At 44.7% G+C, this 19,902-nt stretch overlaps 1 protein-coding gene across 22 annotated transcripts in view; it reads left to right on the top strand.

The window, feature by feature from the left end:
- Nucleotides 1-19,902, top strand: part of herc2 (HECT and RLD domain containing E3 ubiquitin protein ligase 2) — a 228,445-nt gene that overhangs the window by 195,402 nt on the left and 13,141 nt on the right. For 13 of the 22 annotated variants that reach the window (XM_090236516.1, XM_090236507.1, XM_090236511.1 and 10 more), the window contains 7 exons: nt 1,898-2,085; nt 5,527-5,724; nt 7,990-8,073; nt 8,856-8,997; nt 13,068-13,262; nt 14,230-14,342; nt 19,486-19,676. In XM_090236516.1, the coding sequence (XP_090092642.1) occupies nt 1,898-2,085; nt 5,527-5,724; nt 7,990-8,073; nt 8,856-8,997; nt 13,068-13,262; nt 14,230-14,342; nt 19,486-19,676 (1,111 nt within the window). Of the gene's footprint in view, nt 1-1,897; nt 2,086-5,526; nt 5,725-7,989; nt 8,074-8,855; nt 8,998-12,784; nt 12,920-13,067; nt 13,263-14,229; nt 14,343-19,485; nt 19,677-19,902 lie in introns of those variants that run through there. The other 9 variants (XM_090236518.1, XM_090236514.1, XM_090236515.1 and 6 more) reach the window with 3 other exon arrangements.

Genomic DNA, 19,902 nt, shown 5'->3' with positions numbered 1-19,902 from the left:
ACCACCTGTCTACTACTACTACCACCTGTCTACTACCACTACCACCTGTCTACTACTACCACCACCTGTCTACTACTACTACCACCTGTCTACTACCACTACCACCTGTCTACTACTACCACCACCTGTCTACTACTACTACCACCTGTCTACTACTACTACCACCTGTCTACTACCACTACCACCTGTCTACTACTACTACCACCTGTCTACTACTACTACCACCTGTCTACTACCACTAACACCTGTCTACTACTGCTACCACCTGTCTACTACTACCACATGTCTACTACTACTACCACCTGTCTACTACTACTACCACCTGTCTACTACTACTACCACCTGTCTACTACTACCACATGTCTACTACTACTACCACCTGTCTACTACTACTACCACCTGTCTACTACTACTACCACCTGTCTACTACTACTACCACCTGTCTACTACTACTACCACCTGTCTACTACCACTACCACCTGTCTACTACTACTACCACCTGTCTACTACTACTACCACCTGTCTACTACTACTACCACCTGTCTACTACTACCACCACCTGTCTACTACTACCACCACCTGTCTACTACCACTACCACCTGTCTACTACCACTACCACCTGTCTACTACCACTACCACCTGTCTACTACTACTACTACCTGTCTACTACTACTACCACCTGTCTACTACTACTACCACCTGTCTACTACTACTACCACCTGTCTACTACTACTACCACCTGTCTACTACTACCACCACCTGTCTACTACTACTACTACCTGTCTACTACTACTACCACCTGTCTACTACTACTACCACCTGTCTACTACCACTACCACCTGTCTAATACTGCTACCACATGTCTACTACTGCTACCACCTGTCTACTACTGCTACCACCTGTCTACTACTGCCACCACCTGTCTACTACTACTACCACATGTCTACTACTGCCACCACCTGTCTACTACTGCCACCACCTGTCTACTACTACTACCACCTGTCTACTACCACCTGTCTACTACCACTACCACCTGTCTACTACTACCACCACCTGTCTACTACTACTACCACCTGTCTACTACTACTACTACCTGTCTACTACTACCACCTGTCTACTACTACTACCACCTGTCTACTACTACTACCACCTGTCTACTACTACTACCACCTGTCTACTACTACTACCACCTGTCTACTACTACTACCACCTGTCTACTACTACCACCACCTGTCTACTACTACTACCACCTGTCTACTACTACCACCACCTGTCTACTACTACTACCACCTGTCTACTACCACTACCACCACCTGTCTACTACTACTACCACCTGTCTACTACCACTACCACCTGTCTAATACCGCTACCACATGTCTACTACTGCTACCACCTGTCTACTACTGCCACCACCTGTCTACTACTACTACCACCTGTCTACTACTACTACCACCTGTCTACTACTACCACATGTCTACTACTACCACCACCTGTCTACTACTACCACCTGTCTACTACTACTACCACCTGTCTACTACTACTACCACCTGTCTACTACCACTACCACCTGTCTAATACTGCTACCACCTGTCTACTACTACCACCACCTGTCTACTACTACTACCACCTGTCTACTACTACTACCACCTGTCTACTACCACTACCACCTGTCTACTACTACTACCACATGTCTACTACTGCTACCACCTGTCTACTACTGCCACCACCTGTCTACTACTACTACCACCTGTCTACTACTACCACATGTCTACTACTCCCACATGTCTACTACTACCTCCACCTATCTACTACTACTACCACCTGTCTACTACTGTATTACTACTATTACAGTGTGTCTGTGCCATGGTATCTGTAGCTGTGTTTGTGTCTGTCTCAGGAGAAGTGTACACGTGGGGTGATAATGACGAGGGCCAGCTAGGAGACGGGACCACTAACGCCATCCAGAGGCCTCGTCTTGTCGCTGCGTTGCAGGGGAAGAAGATCAACAGGGTGGCCTGTGGCTCTGCCCACACACTGGCCTGGTCCACCTCCAAACCTTCCAATGGAGGGAAACTTCCTGGTCAGGTAACTGGACGTTATGACTACCTGGTCAGGTAACTACTGAACGTTACAACTACCTGGTCAGGTAACTACTGGACGTTATAACTACCTGGTCAGTTAACTACTGGACGTTATAACTACCTGGTCAGGTGACTACTGGACGTTATGACTACCTGGTCAGGTAACTACTGAACGTCACAACTACCTGGTCAGTTAACTACTGGACGTTATGACTACCTGGTCAGGTAACTAACTACTGAACGTTACAACTACCTGGTCAGTTAACTACTGGACAATATGACTACCTGGTCAGTTAACTACTGGACGTTATGACTACCTGGTCAGGTAACTACTGGACGTTACAACTACCTGGTCAGTTAACTACTGGACGTTATAACTACCTGGTCAGGTAACTACTGGACGTTATGACTACCTGGTCAGGTGACTACTGGACGTTACAACTACCTGGTCAGGTGACTACTGGACGTTATAACTACCTGGTCATTTAACTACTGGACGTTATAACTACCTGGTCAGTTAACTACTGGACGTTATGACTACCTGGTCAGGTGACTACTGGACGTTATATCTACCTGGTCATTTAACTACTGGACGTTATGACTACCTGGTCAGGTAACTAACTACTGAACGTTACAACTACCTGGTCAGGTGACTACTGGACGTTATAACTACCTGGTCATTTAACTACTGGATGTTATAACTACCTGGTCAGTTAACTACTGGACGTTATGACTACCTGGTCAGGTGACTACTGGACGTTATGACTACCTGGTCAGGTGACTACTGGACGTTATAACTACCTGGTCAGTTAACTACTGAACGTTATAACTACCTGGTCATTTAACTACTGGACGTTATGACTACCTGGTCAGTTAACTACTGGACGTTATGACTACCTGGTCAAGTGACTGGACGTTATAACTACCTGGTCATTTAACTACTGGACGTTATAACTACCTGGTCATTTAACTACTGGACGTTATAACTACCTGGTCAGTTAACTACTGGACGTTATGACTACCTGGTCAGGTGACTACTGGACGTTATGACTACCTGGTCATTTAACTACTGGACGTTATGACTACCTGGTCAGGTGACTGGACGTTATAACTACCTGGTCATTTAACTACTGGACGTTATATCTACCTGGTCATTTAACCTCTCTGATCTCCCCATCCCGGATCCGGGATCGTGAATACAGACTCAAGCTCATTACCATAAGGCAACGTTAACTATTCATGAAAATCGCAAATGAAATGAAATAAATATGCTAGCTCTCAAGCTTAGCCTTTTGTTAACTACACTGTCATCTCAGATTTTCAAAATATGCTTCTCAACCATAGGAAAACAATCAATTGTGTAACAGTAGCTAGCTAGCGTAGCATTTAACGTTAGCATTAGCGTTAGCAATTAGCAGGCAACATTTTTCACAAAAACCAGAAAAGCATTAAATAAAATAATTTACCTTTGAAGAACTTCAGATGTTTTCAATGAGGAGACTGTTAGATAGCAAATGTTCAGTTTTTCCTGAAAGATTATTTGTTTAGAGAGAGAAATCGCTCCGTTTGGTGCGTCACGTTTGGCTACCAAAAAAAAACGAAAATCCAGTCGTCAATTACGCCGAACTTTTTTCCAAATTAACTCCATAATATCGACTGAAACATGGCAAACGTTGTTTAGAACCAATCCTCAAGGTGTTTTTCACATATCTCTTCGATGATATATCCTTAGTGGAAGTGTGCTTTCTGTTCTGAATCCCAGGAGATAATGACCGCAATTGAAGATTACGCACAAATTTAGACAAAGGACACCGGGCGGACCCCTGGAAAATGTAGTCTCTTATGGCCAATCTTCCAATGATATGCCTACAAATACGTCACCATTGCTGCAGACATCTTGAAGAAACCACAGAAAGGGCAGGCTCGTTCCTGGTGCATTCACAGCCATATAAGGAGACATTTGAAAACAGAGCTTCAGGATTTCTGCTCATTTCCTGTTCGAAGTTTCATCTTGGTTTCGCCTGTAGAATGAGTTCTGTGGCACTCACAGATAATATCTTTGCAGTTTTGGAAACGTTAGACTGTGTTCTTTCCAAAGCTGTCAATTCTATGCATAGTCGAGCATCTTTTCGTGACAAAATATTGCGCTTAAAACGGGCACGTTTTTTATCCAATAATGAAATAGCGCCCCTATAGACTTAACAGGTTTTAACTACTGGACGTTATAACTACCTGGTCAGTTAACTACTGGACGTTATAACTACCTGATCAGTTAACTACTGGAAGTTATAACTAACTACCTGGTCAGGTGACTACTGGACATTATAACTACCTGGTCATTTAACTACTGGACGTTATAACTACCTGGTCAGTTATAACTAACTACCTGGTCAGGTAACTACTGGACGTTATAATGTGGGTGATCTCTAATCTGTTTTTATAATGTGGGTGATCTCTAATCTGTGTTTATAATGTGGGTGATCTCTAATCTGTGTTTATAATGTGGGGGATCTCTAATCTGTGTTTATAATGTGGGGGATCTCTAATCTGTGTTTATAATGTGGGGGATCTCTAATCTGTGTTTATAATGTGGGGGATCTCTAATCTGTGGGTGGTGTTATGTGGGTGGTGTAAAGTGGGTAACGTGGGTGGTGTAACGTAACGTGTGTACCGTGGGTGGTGTAACGTGTTGTTAACGTGTGTAACGTGGGTGGTGTAAGTGGGTGGTGTAGCGTGGGTTGTATAATGTGTGTTACCGTGTGTAACATGGGTGGTGTAACGTGCGTTAACGCGTATACCGTGGGTGGTGTCCGTGGGTGGTGTCACGTGGGTGGTATAACGTGTGTTAACTTGTGTAACGTGGGTGGTGTGACGTGGGTGGTATAACGTGTGTTAACGTGTGTAACGTGGGTGGTGTAACGTGTGTTGTTAACGTGTGTAACGTGGGTGGTGTAACATGTTAAATCAAATAAAATGTTGGTGTAACGTGTGTTAACGCTTGTAACGTGGGTGGTGTAACGTGTTAACGTGTGTAACGTGGGTGGTGTAACGTGTTGTTAACGTGTGTAACGTGGGTGGTATAACGTGTGTTGTTAACGCGTGTACAGTGGGTGTTAATAACGCGTGTAACGTGGGTGGTGTAACGTGGGTGGTGTAACGTGTGTAACGTGGGTGGTGTAACGTGTGGTGTTAACGTGTGTAACGTGGGTGTTGCTAATGTGTGTAACGTGGGTGGTGTAACGTGTGTTAACGTGTGTAACGTGGGTGGTGTAACGTGTGTAACGTGGGTGGTGTAACGTGTGTTGTTAACGTGTGTAACGTGGGTGGTGTAACGTGTATTGTTAACGCGTGTATCGTGGGTGGTAAACCGTGTGTTAACGTGTGTTAACGTGTGTAACGTGGGTGGTGTAACGTGTGTTGTTAACGCGTGTCCTCTCTCTCCCAGGTGCCCATGGAATACAACCACCTCCAGGAGATTCCCATCATGTCTCTGAGGAACAGACTGCTACTGCTGCACCACATATCGGAGCTCTTCTGTCCCTGTATCCCCATGTTTGATCTGGAGGGTCGGCTGGGGCAGACCGCACACGGACCTGCCCTAGGGTTTAACACACTACGGGGCATACTCATCTCGCAGGGCAAGGTGGGGGGACATTTAGAACAGACACACAGAGATGGGCTGTATTAGGTAGTTTACTAGGATCCCCAGTAGCTGTATGAGGTAGTTTACTAGGATCCCCAGTAGCTGTATGAGGTAGTTTACTAGGATCCCCAGTAGCTGTATGGGGTAGTTTACCAGGATCCCCAGTAGCTGTATGTGGTAGTTTACTATGATCCCCAGTAGCTGTATGAGGTAGTTTACTATGATCCCCAGTAGCTGTATGATGTAGTTTACTATGATCCCCAGTAGCTGTGTTAGGTAGTTTACTAGGATCCCCAGTAGCTGTGTTAGGTAGTTTACTAGGATCCCCAGTAGCTGTATGAGGTAGTTTACCAGGATCCCCAGTAGCTGTATGAGGTAGTTTACTAGGATCCCCAGTAGCTGTATGAGGTAGTTTACCAGGATCCCCAGTAGCTGTGTGAGGTAGTTTACTAGGATCCCCAGTAGCTGTATGAGGTAGTTTACCAGGATCCCCAGTAGCTGTATGAGGTAGTTGACTAGGATCCCCAGTAGCTGTGTGAGGTAGTTTACTAGGATCCCCAGTAGCTGTATGAGGTAGTTTACTAGGATCCCCAGTAGCTGTATGAGGTAGTTTACCAGGATCCCCAGTAGCTGTATGAGGTAGTTGACTATGATCCCCAGTAGCTGTATGATGTAGTTTACTAGGATCCCCAGTAGCTGTATGAGGTAGTTTACTAGGATCCCCAGTAGCTGTATGGGGTAGTTTACCAGGATCCCCAGTAGCTGTATGTGGTAGTTTACTATGATCCCCAGTAGCTGTATGAGGTAGTTTACTAGGATCCCCAGTAGCTGTATGAGGTAGTTTACTAGGATCCCCAGTAGCTGTATGAGGTAGTTTACTAGGATCCCCAGTAGCTGTATGAGGTAGTTTACTAGGATCCCCAGTAGCTGTATGAGGTAGTTTACCAGGATCCCCAGTAGCTGTATGAGGTAGTTTACTAGGATCCCCAGTAGCTGTATGAGGTAGTTTACTAGGATCCCCAGTAGCTGTATGAGGTAGTTTACTATGATCCCCAGTAGCTGTATGGGGTAGTTGACTATGATCCCCAGTAGCTGTATGAGGTAGTTTACCAGGATCCCCAGTAGCTGTATGAGGTAGTTTACTAGGATCCCCAGTAGCTGTATGAGGTAGTTTACCAGGATCCCCAGTAGCTGTATGAGGTAGTTTACTAGGATCCCCAGTAGCTGTATGAGGTAGTTTACTAGGATCCCCAGTAGCTGTATGAGGTAGTTTACTAGGATCCCCAGTAGCTGTATTAGGTAGTTTACTAGGATCCCCAGTAACTGTATGAGGTAGTTTACCAGGATCCCCAGTAGCTGTATGAGGTAGTTTACTAGGATCCCCAGTAGCTGTATGAGGTAGTTTACCAGGATCCCCAGTAGCTGTATGAGGTAGTTTACTAGGATTCCCAGTAGCTGTATGGGGTAGTTTACCAGGATCCCCAGTAGCTGTATGAGGTAGTTTACTATGATCCCCAGTAGCTGTATGAGGTAGTTTACCAGGATCCCCAGTAGCTGTATGAGGTAGTTTACCAGGATCCCCAGTAGCTGTATGAGGTAGTTTACTATGATCCCCAGTAGCTGTATGAGGTAGTTTACTAGGATCCCCAGTAGCTGTATGATGTAGTTTACTAGGATCCCCAGTAGCTGTATTAGGTCCTGAGCACAGTGTTGTTGTAAATGCTGTTCTCCAGTACATACAGATGTCCTGAGGACAGTGTTGTTGTAATGGCTGTTCTCCAGTACATACAGATGTCCTGAGGACAGTGTTGTTGTAATGGCTGTTCTCCAGTACATAAAGATGTCCCGAGGACAGTGTTGTTGTAAGGGCTGTTCTCCAGTACATAAAGATGTCCCGAGGACAGTGTTGTTGTAAGGGCTGTTCTCCAGTACATACAGATGTCCTGAGCACAGTGTTGTTGTAAATGCTGTTCTCCAGTACATACAGATGTCCTGAGGACAGTGTTGTTGTAAGGGCTGTTCTTCAGTACATAAAGATGTCCCGAGGACAGTGTTGTTGTAAATGCTGTTCTCCAGTACATACAGATGTCCTGAGGACAGTGTTGTTGTAAATGCTGTTCTCCAGTACATACAGATGTCCTGAGGACAGTGTTGTTGTAAGGGCTGTTCTCCAGTACATACAGATGTCCTGAGGACAGTGTTGTTTTAAGGGCTGTTCTCCAGTACATACAGATGTCCTGAGCATAGTGTTGTTTCTCTCCTCAGGAAGCAGCGTTCCGGAAGGTAGTCCAGGCCACCATGGTGAGAGACAGACAGCATGGACCTGTAGTGGAACTCAACAGGATACAGGTAGGAACCGGACTATTTGAAAAACCTACTCAGATGAACACTAGCAAACAGCAGGCTTTCAGAGATTCCTCCTAAATGCTCTCTGTCTCGCTCTCTGTCTCGCTCTCTGTCTCGCTCTCTGTCTCGCTCTCTGTCTCGCTCTCTGTCTCGCTCTCTGTCTCGCTCTCTGTCTCGCTCTCTGTCTCGCTCTCTGTCTCGCTCTCTGTCTCGCTCTCTGTCTCGCTCTCTGTCTCGCTCTCTGTCTCGCTCTCTGCCTCGCTCTCTGTCTCGCTCTCTGTCTCGCTCTCTGTCTCGCTCTCTGTCTCGCTCTCTGTCTCGCTCTCTGTCTCGCTCTCTGTCTCGCTCTCTGTCTCGCTCTCTCTCTCTCTCTCTCTCTCTCTCTCGTCTGGTTTCAGTGTTATAAGCAGATATCTGTGTGATGTGTGAACCATGCATGTCAGTCGATGTTGGGTTCCTCGTCTGTTCCAAATAGCACCCTATTCCGTTTATAAAACACTACTATAGGGCCCATAAGGTTCAGGCCAAAAGTAGTGCACTACATAGGGAATAGGGTGCTATTTGGAATGCACCCCTGGTATAGCCATTCCCCCTCCCAGAGCCTCGGTCCAGGCCACTGGGCCGCCACTGACCCCCTGCTGGGCTGGCTGGATGCCTGGTGAAGGGAGCTGTCACTTTGAACACATCACACCCATCACTCCTGCAGACTCTGTACCGCACTGAGCGGAAGAGCCTGGAGAGATAACCATCTTTCGCTTCCTCCTCCTCTCCTCCTCCCCCTCCAGGTCAAGCGGTCTCGTAGTAAAGGAGGTTTGGCAGGTCCAGACGGGACCAAGTCAGTGTTTGGTCAGATGTGTGCCAAAATGAGCTCCTTCAGCCCAGACAGCCTGCTGCTGCCTCACCGCGTCTGGAAGGTCAAGTTTGTGGGTAGGTTGTTAGGTTCCTCCTCAGTAGGATGTTAGGTTCCTCCTCAGTAGGTTGTTAGGTTCCTCCTCAGTAGGTGGTTAGGTTCCTCCTCAGTAGGTGGTTAGGTTCCTCCTCAGTAGGTGGTTAGGTTCCTCCTCAGTAGGTTGTTAGGTTCCTCCTCAGTAGGTGGTTAGGTTCCTCCTCAGTAGGTGGTTAGGTTCCTCCTCAGTAGGTGGTTAGGTTCCTCCTCAGTAGGTTGTTAGGTTCCTCCTCAGTAGGTGGTTAGGTTCATCCTCAGTAGGTAGTTAGGTTCCTCCTCAGTAGGTGGTTAGGTTCCTCCTCAGTAGGTGGTTAGGTTCCTCCTCAGTAGGTGGTTAGGTTCCTCCTCAGTAGGTTGTTAGGTTCCTCCTCAGTAGGTGGTTAGGTTCCTCCTCAGTAGGTTGTTAGGTTCCTCCTCAGTAGTTTGTTAGGTTCCTCCTCAGTAGGTTGTTAGGTTCCTCCTCAGTAGTTAGTGGGTAGGTTATTAGGTTCCTCCTCAGTAAGTTGTTAGGTTCCTCCTCAGTAGTTAGTGGGTAGGTTGTTAGGTTCCTCCTCAGTAGTTAGTGGGTAGGTTATTAGGTTCCTCCTCAGTAGGTTGTTAGGTTCCTCCTAAGTAGTTAGTGGGTAGGTTATTAGGTTCCTCCTCAGTAGGTTGTTAGGTTCCTCCTCAGTAGTTAGTGGGTAGGTTATTAGGTTCCCCCTCAGTAGGTTGTTAGGTTCCTCCTCAGTAGTTAGTGGGTCGGTTATTAGGTTCCCCCTCAGTAGGTTATTAGGTTCCCCCTCAGTAGGTTGTTAGGTTCCTCCTCAGTAGTTAGTGGGTAGGTTGTTAGGTTCCTCCTCAGTAGTTAGTGGGTAGGTTGTTAGGTTCCTCCTCAGTAGTTAGTGGGTAGGTTGTTAGGTTCCTCCTCAGTAGGTTGTTAGGTTCCTCCTCAGTAGTTAGTGGGTAGGTTGTTAGGTTCCTCCTCAGTAGGTTGTTAGGTTCCTCCTCAGTAGTTAGTGGGTAGGTTGTTAGGTTCCTCCTCAGTAGGTTGTTAGGTTCCTCCTCAGTATTTGGTGGGTAGGTTGTTAGGTTCCTCCTCAGTAGTTAGTGGGTAGGTTGTTAGGTTCCTCCTCAGTAGGTTGTTAGGTTCCTCCTCAGTAGGTTGTTAGGTTCCTCCTCAGTAGTTAGTGGGTAGGTGGTTAGGTTCCTTCTCAGTAGGTTGTTAGGTTCCTCCTCATTAGGTTGTTAGGTTCCTCCTCAGTAGTTAGTGGGTAGGTTATTAGGTTCCCCCTCAGTAGGTTGTTAGGTTCCTCCTCATTAGGTTGTTAGGTTCCTTCTCAGTAGGTTGTTAGGTTCATCCTCATGAGAGCGTGACACACATTCCTTTCTATGTACTGTTGGAGTCTACTTTCGTAACTGGAGGGTGTGTGTTGCTTCTCACCACTCTGACTTATCTGAGCATTAGGATTGGGGAAATATGCTTGTGGTTAGGTGTTAGCAATGGGGTTAGGTGTTAGCAATGGGGTTAGGTGTTAGGAATGTGGTTAGGTGTTAGGAATGTGGTTAGGTGTTAGGAATGTGGTTAGGGGTTTGGAATGTGGTTAGGTGTTAGGAATTTGGTTAGGTGTTAGGAATGTGGTTAGGTGTTAGGAATGTGGTTAGGTGTTAGGAATGTGGTTAGGTGTTAGGAATGTGGTTAGGTGTTAGGAATGTGGTTAGGGGTTTGGAATGTGGTTAGGTGTTAGGAATGTGGTTAGGGGTTAGGAATGTGGTTAGGGGTTAGGAATGGGGTTAGGGGTTAGGAATGTGGTTAGGAATGTGGTTTGGCATTAGGAATGGGGTTAGGGGTTAGGAATGTGGTTAGGAATGTGGTTTGGCATTAGGAATGGGGTTAGGTGTTAGGAATGTGGTTTGGAATGTGGTTTGGCATTAGGAATGGGGTTAGGTGTTAGCAATGTGGTTTGGCGTTAGGAATGTGGTTAGGTGTTAGGAATGTGGTTAGGTGTTAGGAATGTGGTTAGGGGTTTGGAATGTGGTTAGGTGTTAGGAATTTGGTTAGGTGTTAGGAATGTGGTTAGGTGTTAGGAATGTGGTTAGGTGTTAGGAATGTGGTTAGGAATGTGGTTTGGCATTAGGAATGGGGTTAGGTGTTAGGAATGTGGTTAGGTGTTAGCAATGTGGTTAGGAATGTGGTTTGGCATTAGGCATGGGGTTAGGTGTTAGGAATGTGGTTAGGTGTTAGGAATGTGGTTAGGTGTTAGGAATGTGGTTTGGCGTTAGGAATGTGGTTAGGTGTTAGGAATGTAGTTAGGAGTGTGGTTAGGAATGGGGTTAGGTGTTAGGAATGTGGTTAGGTGTTAGGAATGTGGTTTGGAATGTGGTTTGGCATTAGGAATGGGGTTAGGTGTTAGGAATGTGGTTAGGTTTTAGGAATGTGGTTAGGTGTTAGGAATGTGGTTTGGCGTTAGGAATGTGGTTAGGTGTTAGGAATGTAGTTAGGAGTGTGGTTAGGAATGTGGTTAGGTGTTAGGAATGTGGTTAGGTGTTAGGAATGTGGTTAGGTGTTAGGAATGTGGTTAGTTGTTAGGAATGTGGTTAGGTGTTAGGAATGTGGTTAGGTGTTAGGAATGGGGTTAGGTGTTAGGAATGTGGTTAGGCGTTAGGAATGGGGTTAGGTGTTAGGAATGGGGTTAGGTGTTAGGAATGGGGTTAGGTGTTAGGAATGGGGTTACATGTTAGGAATGTGGTTAGGTGTTAGGAATGTGGTTAGGAATTTGGGAAGGGTACCAAAAAAATATCTGCAGTATTGAAGGTGCTGAAGAACACATTGGCCTCCATCAGGCCTTTATGGTTGAGGTATTATTACCTATCTTCTCTAAAAATCTGTTTTTGCTTTGTCGTTATAGGGTAATGTTATAGGGTAATGTGTGTAGATTGATGTGGGAAAAAGTCAAGTGGTCTGAATTCTTTCCGAATTGACTGTGCTATCAGATATAGGACAGACACTGAAGAACACACTTCCTTTAGATTTTTGTTCTGTTATTCAATGTGTTTCTATGGGCTAATAGCAGTAAGGACTATCTGTTATTCAATGTGTCTCTATGGGCTAATAGCAGTAAGGACCGTCTGTTATTCAATGTGTTTCTATTGGCTAATAGCAGTAAGGACTATCTGTTGTTCAATGTGTTTCTATGGGCTAATAGCAGTAAGGACTATCTGTTATTCAATGTGTTTCTATGGGCTAATAGCAGTAAGGACTATCTGTTATTCAATGTGTTTCTATTGGCTAATAGCAGTAAGGACTATCTGTTATTCAATGTGTTTCTATGGGCTAATAGCAGTAAGGACTATCTGTTATTCAATGTGTTTCTATGGGCTAATTAATAGCAGTAAGGCCAAATTCAATGTTTCATCAACATGTTTTATATATATTTTGTTTTAAACCTTATGGGGTCCTAAAATTCTAAATGAAATAGCTGAATGATACTTGGTTCTGACCATGTTAAAACAATTAGAACCTCCCCCAGAGGGTTTTAAGGGGTGTCTGTTATAAAGGTTCTATCGTCTAAAGCATCTGACCAAGAACAGGAAACAATACTGCGGGGCGCCGTTCAAGTTCAAATAGGCTGAACCATCATGTCACGTCACCATATCATCACCATTGACGATGGCTGTCAATCATTGTCGATAGACGATGCAGTTGTAACATCGCCCCAACTCTGTGGATGACTGTGGCAGGGGCTACAGTGAGTCTATAATAGAGATCTATGTGTGTGTGTCCTCTGCTAGGTGAGTCTGTGGATGACTGTGGCAGGGGCTACAGTGAGTCTATAATAGAGATCTATGTGTGTGTGTCCTCTGCTAGGTGAGTCTGTGGATGACTGTGGCAGGGGCTACAGTGAGTCTATAATAGAGATCTGTGTGTGTATGTGTGTGTGTGTCCTCTGCTAGGTGAGTCTGTGGATGACTGGTGGGGGCTACAGTGAGTCTATAATAGAGATCTGTGTGTGTGTGTGTCCTCTGCTAGGTGAGTCTATAATAGAGATGTGTGTGTGTGTGTGTCCTCTGCTAGGTGAGTCTGTGGATGACTGTGGCGGGGGCTACAGTGAGTCCATAGCAGAGATGTGTGAGGAGCTCCAGAACGGTCTGACCCCTCTCCTCATCGTGACCCCTAATGGACGAGACGAGTCAGGAGCGAACAGAGACTGTTTCCTGCTCAACCCTGCAGCCAAGTCAGCTCTGCATATGAACATGTTCAGATTCTTAGGTAGGTATCCTCTCCCTCCGCTCCCTGACCCCTGACCCCTGCAGCCAAGTCAGCTCTGTACCTAACTATGTTCAGATTCCTGGGGGAAGTATAGCCCTAAACCAGGGCTCTCCAACCCTGTTCCTGGAGAGAGACCCTCCTGTAGGTTTTAACTCCAACCCTGTTCCTGGAGAGAGACCCTCCTGTAGGTTTTAACTCCAACCCTGTTCCTGGAGAGAGACCCTCCTGTAGGTTTTAACTCCAACCCTGTTCCTGGAGAGAGACCCTCCTGTAGATTTTAACTCCAACCCTGTTCCTGGAGAGAGACCCTCCTGTAGGTTTTAACTCCAACCCTGTTCCTGGAGAGATACCCTCCTGTAGGTTTTAACTCCGACCCTGTTCCTGGAGAGATACCCTCCTGTATGTTTTAACTCCTGAAATGTCGGTTAATCGCTCAGCACTACCATCCGGGCAGTTCGTCCTCAGTCTCAACCCTAACCCAGTCAAATAGAAATGTAAAACGTTTGACCTCTGTCATTGCCAACAAAGGGTATATAACAAAGTATTGAGATACGTTTTGGTCAATAACAAAAGTTTATTTTCCACCATAATTTGCAAATAAATTCATTAAACATCCTACAATGTGATTTTCTGGGGGAAAAATTCTCATTTTGTCTGTCATAGATGAAGTGTACCTATGATAAAAATTACAGGCCTCTCTCATCTTTTTAAGTGGGAGAACTTGCACAATTGGTGGCTGACTAAATACTTTTTTGCCCCACTGTATCTCTGTCCTGTATCTCTGTCTCAACCCTAACCCAGTCTAATGGAGATCTCTGTCCTGTATCTCTGTCTCAACCCTAACCCAGTCTAATGGAGATCTCTGTCCTGTATCTCTGTCTCAACCCTAACCCAGTCTAATGGAGATCTCTGTCCTGTATCTCTGTCTCAACCCTAACCCAGTCTAATGGAGATCTCTGTCCTGTAGGAGTGCTCCTGGGCATAGCCATCCGTACCGGATCCCCTCTCAGTCTCAACCTGGCTGAACCTGTCTGGAAACAGCTGGCTGGGATGAACCTCACCATCGCTGACCTTAGTGAGGTACTGTACCTGCACTGTCTGCTCGTGTGTGTCTGTGTTGAGTATCAGTAAGTTCAGGACTTAGTTAGAAGTGTGTTGGGAGGGAGGGGTGCTGTGTGTGTCTGTGTTGAGTATCAGTAAGTTCAGGACTTAGTTAGAAGTGTGTGTGTGTTGGGAGGGAGGGGTGCTGTGGGAGTTAGAAGTGTGTGTGTGTTGGGAGGGAGGGGTGCTGTGGGAGGGAGGGAGGGAGGGAGGGGTGCTGTGGGAGGGAGGGAGGGGTGCTGTGTGTGTGTGATGGGAGGGTGGGAGGTGTGCTGTGTGTGTGTGTGTGTTGGGAGGGAGGGGTGCTGTGCTCCGACTGTGTTGACCTTCTACTGTAGTTAACAGGCTGGGTTATAGTGTTGACTACATATACCTTCTACTGTAGTTAACAGGCTGGGTTATAGTGTTGACTACATATACCTTCTACTGTAGTTAACAGGCTGGGTTACAGTGTTGACTACATATACCTTCTACTGTAGTTAACAGGCTGGGTTACAGTGTTGACTACATATACCTTCTACTGTAGTTACATTACCTTCTACTGTAGTTAACAGGCTGGGTTACAGTGTTGACTACATATACCTTCTACTGTAGTTACATTACCTTCTACTGTAGTTAACAGGCTGGGTTACAGTGTTGACTACATATACCTTCTACTGTAGTTAACAGGCTGGGTTATAGTGTTGACTACATATACCTTCTACTGTAGTTAACAGGCTGGGTTATAGTGTTGACTACATATACCTTCTACTGTAGTTAACAGGCTGGGTTACAGTGTTGACTACATATACCTTCTACTGTAGTTAACAGGCTGGGTTACAGTGTTGACTACATATACCTTCTACTGTAGTTAACAGGCTGGGTTACAGTGTTGACTACATATACCTTCTACTGTAGTTAACAGGCTGGGTTACAGTGTTGACTACATATACCTTCTACTGTAGTTAACAGGCTGGGTTACAGTGTTGACTACATATACCTTCTACTGTAGTTAACAGGCTGGGTTACAGTGTTGACTACATATACCTTCTACTGTAGTTAACAGGCTGGGTTACAGTGTTGACTACATATACCTTCTACTGTAGTTAACAGGCTGGGTTACAGTGTTGACTACATATACCTTCTACTGTAGTTAACAGGCTGGGTTACAGTGTTGACTACATATACCTTCCACTGTAGTTAACAGGCTGGGTTACAGTGTTGACTACATATACCTTCTACTGTAGTTAACAGGCTGGGTTATAGTGTTGACTACATATACCTTCTACTGTAGTTAACAGGCTGGGTTACAGTGTTGACTACATATACCTTCTACTGTAGTTAACAGGCTGGGTTACAGTGTTGACTACATATACCTTCTACTGTAGTTAACAGGCTGGGTTACAGTGTTGACTACATATACCTTCTACTGTAGTTAACTGGCTGGGTTACAGTGTTGACTACATATACCTTCTACTGTAGTTAACAGGCTGGGTTACAGTGTTGACTACATATACCTTCTACTGTAGTTAACAGGCTGGGTTACAGTGTTGACTACATATACCTTCTACTGTAGTTAACAGGCTGGGTTACAGTGTTGACTACATATACCTTCTACTGTAGTTAACAGGCTGGGTTACAGTGTTGACTACATATACCTTCTACTGTAGTTAACAGGCTGGGTTACAGTGTTGACTACATATACCTTCTACTGTAGTTAACAGGCTGGGTTACAGTGTTGACTACATATACCTTCTACTGTAGTTAACAGCTGGGTTACAGTGTTGACTACATATACCTTCTACTGTAGTTAACAGGCTGGGTTACAGTGTTGACTACATATACCTTCTACTGTAGTTAACAGGCTGGGTTACAGTGTTGACTACATATACCTTCTACTGTAGTTAACAGGCTGGGTTATAGTGTTGACTACATATACCTTCTACTGTAGTTACATTACCTTCTACTGTAGTTAACAGGCTGGGTTACAGTGTTGACTACATATACCTTCTACTGTAGTTAACAGGCTGGGTTACAGTGTTGACTACATATACCTTCTACTGTAGTTAACAGGCTGGGTTACAGTGTTGACTACATATACCTTCTACTGTAGTTAACAGGCTGGGTTACAGTGTTGACTACATATACCTTCTACTGTAGTTAACAGGCTGGGTTACAGTGTTGACTACATATACCTTCTACTGTAGTTAACAGGCTGGGTTACAGTGTTGACTACATATACCTTCTACTGTAGTTAACAGGCTGGGTTATAGTGTTGACTACATATACCTTCTACTGTAGTTAACAGGCTGGGTTACAGTGTTGACTACATATACATTCTACTGTAGTTAACAGGCTGGGTTACAGTGTTGACTACATATACCTTCTACTGTAGTTAACAGGCTGGGTTACAGTGTTGACTACATATACCTTCTACTGTAGTTAACAGGCTGGGTTACAGTGTTGACTACATATACCTTCTACTGTAGTTAACAGGCTGGGTTACAGTGTTGACTACATATACCTTCTACTGTAGTTAACAGGCTGGGTTACAGTGTTGACTACATATACCTTCTACTGTAGTTAACAGGCTGGGTTACAGTGTTGACTACATATACCTTCTACTGTAGTTAACAGGCTGGGTTACAGTGTTGACTACATATACCTTCTACTGTAGTTACATTACCTTCTACTGTAGTTAACAGGCTGGGTTACAGTGTTGACTACATATACCTTCTACTGTAGTTAACAGGCTGGGTTACAGTGTTGACTACATATACCTTCTACTGTAGTTAACAGGCTGGGTTACAGTGTTGACTACATATACCTTCTACTGTAGTTAACAGGCTGGGTTACAGTGTTGAGTACATACACCTTCTACTGTAGTTAACAGGCTGGGTTATAGTGTTGACTACATATACCTTCTACTGTAGTTAACAGGCTGGGTTATAGTGTTGACTACATATACCTTCTACTGTAGTTACATTACCTTCTACTGTAGTTAACAGGCTGGGTTACAGTGTTGACTACATATACCTTCTACTGTAGTTACATTACCTTCTACTGTAGTTAACAGGCTGGGTTATAGTGTTGACTACATATACCTTCTACTGTAGTTACATTACCTTCTACTGTAGTTAACAGGCTGGGTTATAGTGTTGACTACATATACCTTCTACTGTAGTTACATTACCTTCTACTGTAGTTAACAGGCTGGGTTATAGTGTTGACTACATATACCTTCTACTGTAGTTACATTACCTTCTACTGTAGTTAACAGGCTGGGTTACAGTGTTGACTACATATACCTTCTACTGTAGTTACGTTACCTTCTACTGTAGTTAACAGGCTGGGTTACAGTGTTGACTACATATACCTTCTACTGTAGTTAACAGGCTGGGTTATAGTGTTGACTACATATACCTTCTACTGTAGTTAACAGGCTGGGTTACAGTGTTGACTACATATACCTTCTACTGTAGTTACATTACCTTCTACTGTAGTTAACAGGCTGGGTTACAGTGTTGACTACATATACCTTCTACTGTAGTTAACAGGCTGGGTTACAGTGTTGACTACATATACCTTCTACTGTAGTTACGTTACCTTCTACTGTAGTTAACAGGCTGGGTTACAGTGTTGACTACATCTACCTTCTACTGTAGTTACGTTACCTTCTACTGTAGTTAACAGGCTGGGTTACAGTGTTGACTACATATACCTTCTACTGTAGTTAACAGGCTGGGTTACAGTGTTGACTACATATACCTTCTACTGTAGTTAACAGGCTGGGTTACAGTGTTGACTACATATACCTTCTACTGTAGTTAACAGGCTGGGTTATAGTGTTGACTACATATACCTTCTACTGTAGTTAACAGGCTGGGTTACAGTGTTGACTACATATACCTTCTACTGTAGTTAACAGGCTGGGTTACAGTGTTGACTACATATACCTTCTACTGTAGTTAACAGGCTGGGTTACAGTGTTGACTACATATACCTTCTACTGTAGTTAACAGGCTGGGTTACAGTGTTGACTACATATACCTTCTACTGTAGTTAACAGGCTGGGTTACAGTGTTGACTACATATACCTTCTACTGTAGTTAACAGGCTGGGTTACAGTGTTGACTACATATACCTTCTACTGTAGTTAACAGGCTGGGTTATAGTGTTGACTACATATACCTTCTACTGTAGTTAACAGGCTGGGTTACAGTGTTGACTACATATACCTTCTACTGTAGTTAACAGGCTGGGTTACAGTGTTGACTACATATACCTTCTACTGTAGTTAACAGGCTGGGTTACAGTGTTGACTACATATACCTTCTACTGTAGTTAACAGGCTGGGTTACAGTGTTGACTACATATACCTTCTACTGTAGTTAACAGGCTGGGTTACAGTGTTGACTACATATACCTTCTACTGTAATTGTATTTGCAAAAGTTATTCAAAAGGTCTTAACAAGTATGCCATTTAGCCGGTCAAATCGAATTCTGCAGATACCCTCTAATGACAGTTAAACAGGTCTATAGTCAAGATTTCCCAGAATTCAGTTAATATTACTATATTGTGTGTCTGTGTATACGCCCCATCTTCAGCCTTGGTGCTTGTTGTGTGACTGTGTGTGAGAGACTAGTGTGTACTGTGGTACCGTGTGCATCTCTCCTGCGTCCACGCTGTAATCATGAGATTCTGGAACGTGTTCAGCCTGACCGTGATACAGGAAGAGGCTGTTTCCTCACAAAGCCTCTGTTGTCACGAGGGTTAGCCCCAAAGCTTTACTGAAGGTTACACAGGAATTTACCCAGCACCAGAATACAGCCAGAGAGCATCACTCACTCAGTCATACTGTGTATACACTCTGATAGTAATCAGAGAGGACTCACATGCAAAATGTGAGTTATGACTTTCACTTAAAACAATGTCAAAAATGCATTCCTCTCCTAAGAGCCAACTCCCATGAGATTCCCGTTCAAGGTTTCCTAGACTGTAGAGATGGACAGTCAAGTGAAAAACACCTTCTTACACCAATTTAGATGGAAAACACATAAAACCAAAGTCAAGGCCACTGGTCTTTTCTCGTGTCATTTTTACACTTGTATTTGAATGGAGTGTTGTTCTCTTCCTCTTCAGGTGGATAAAGACTTTATACCTGGCCTGATGTACATCAGAGACAACGAGGCCACGGCTGAGGAGTTTGAGGGCATGACTCTCCCCTTCACAGTCCCTAACGCCAGCGGACAGGATATCCAGCTCAGCTCTAAATACTCCCACATCACCCTGGAGAACAGGGCCGAGTATGTCCGCCTCGCCATCAACTACAGGTGAAAACAACTACATATATATCACCAGTGTTCCCTCTAAACTGGGTGCTACCGATCACCAGTGTTCCCTCTAAGCTGGGTGCTACCGATCACCAGTGTTCCCTCTAAGCTGGGTGCTACCGATCACCAGTGTTCCCTCTAAACTGGGTGCTACCGATCACCAGTGTTCCCTCTAAGCTGGGTGCTACTGATCACCAGTGTTCCCTCTAAGCTGGGTGCTACCGAT

The sequence above is a fragment of the Oncorhynchus mykiss genome, chromosome 5 (assembly GCF_057628025.1).
Source record: "Oncorhynchus mykiss isolate SJ-2025 chromosome 5, ASM5762802v1, whole genome shotgun sequence".
Classification (NCBI taxonomy): Eukaryota; Metazoa; Chordata; class Actinopteri; order Salmoniformes; family Salmonidae; genus Oncorhynchus; species Oncorhynchus mykiss.
This window is presented reverse-complemented; position numbering and strand designations above follow the sequence as displayed.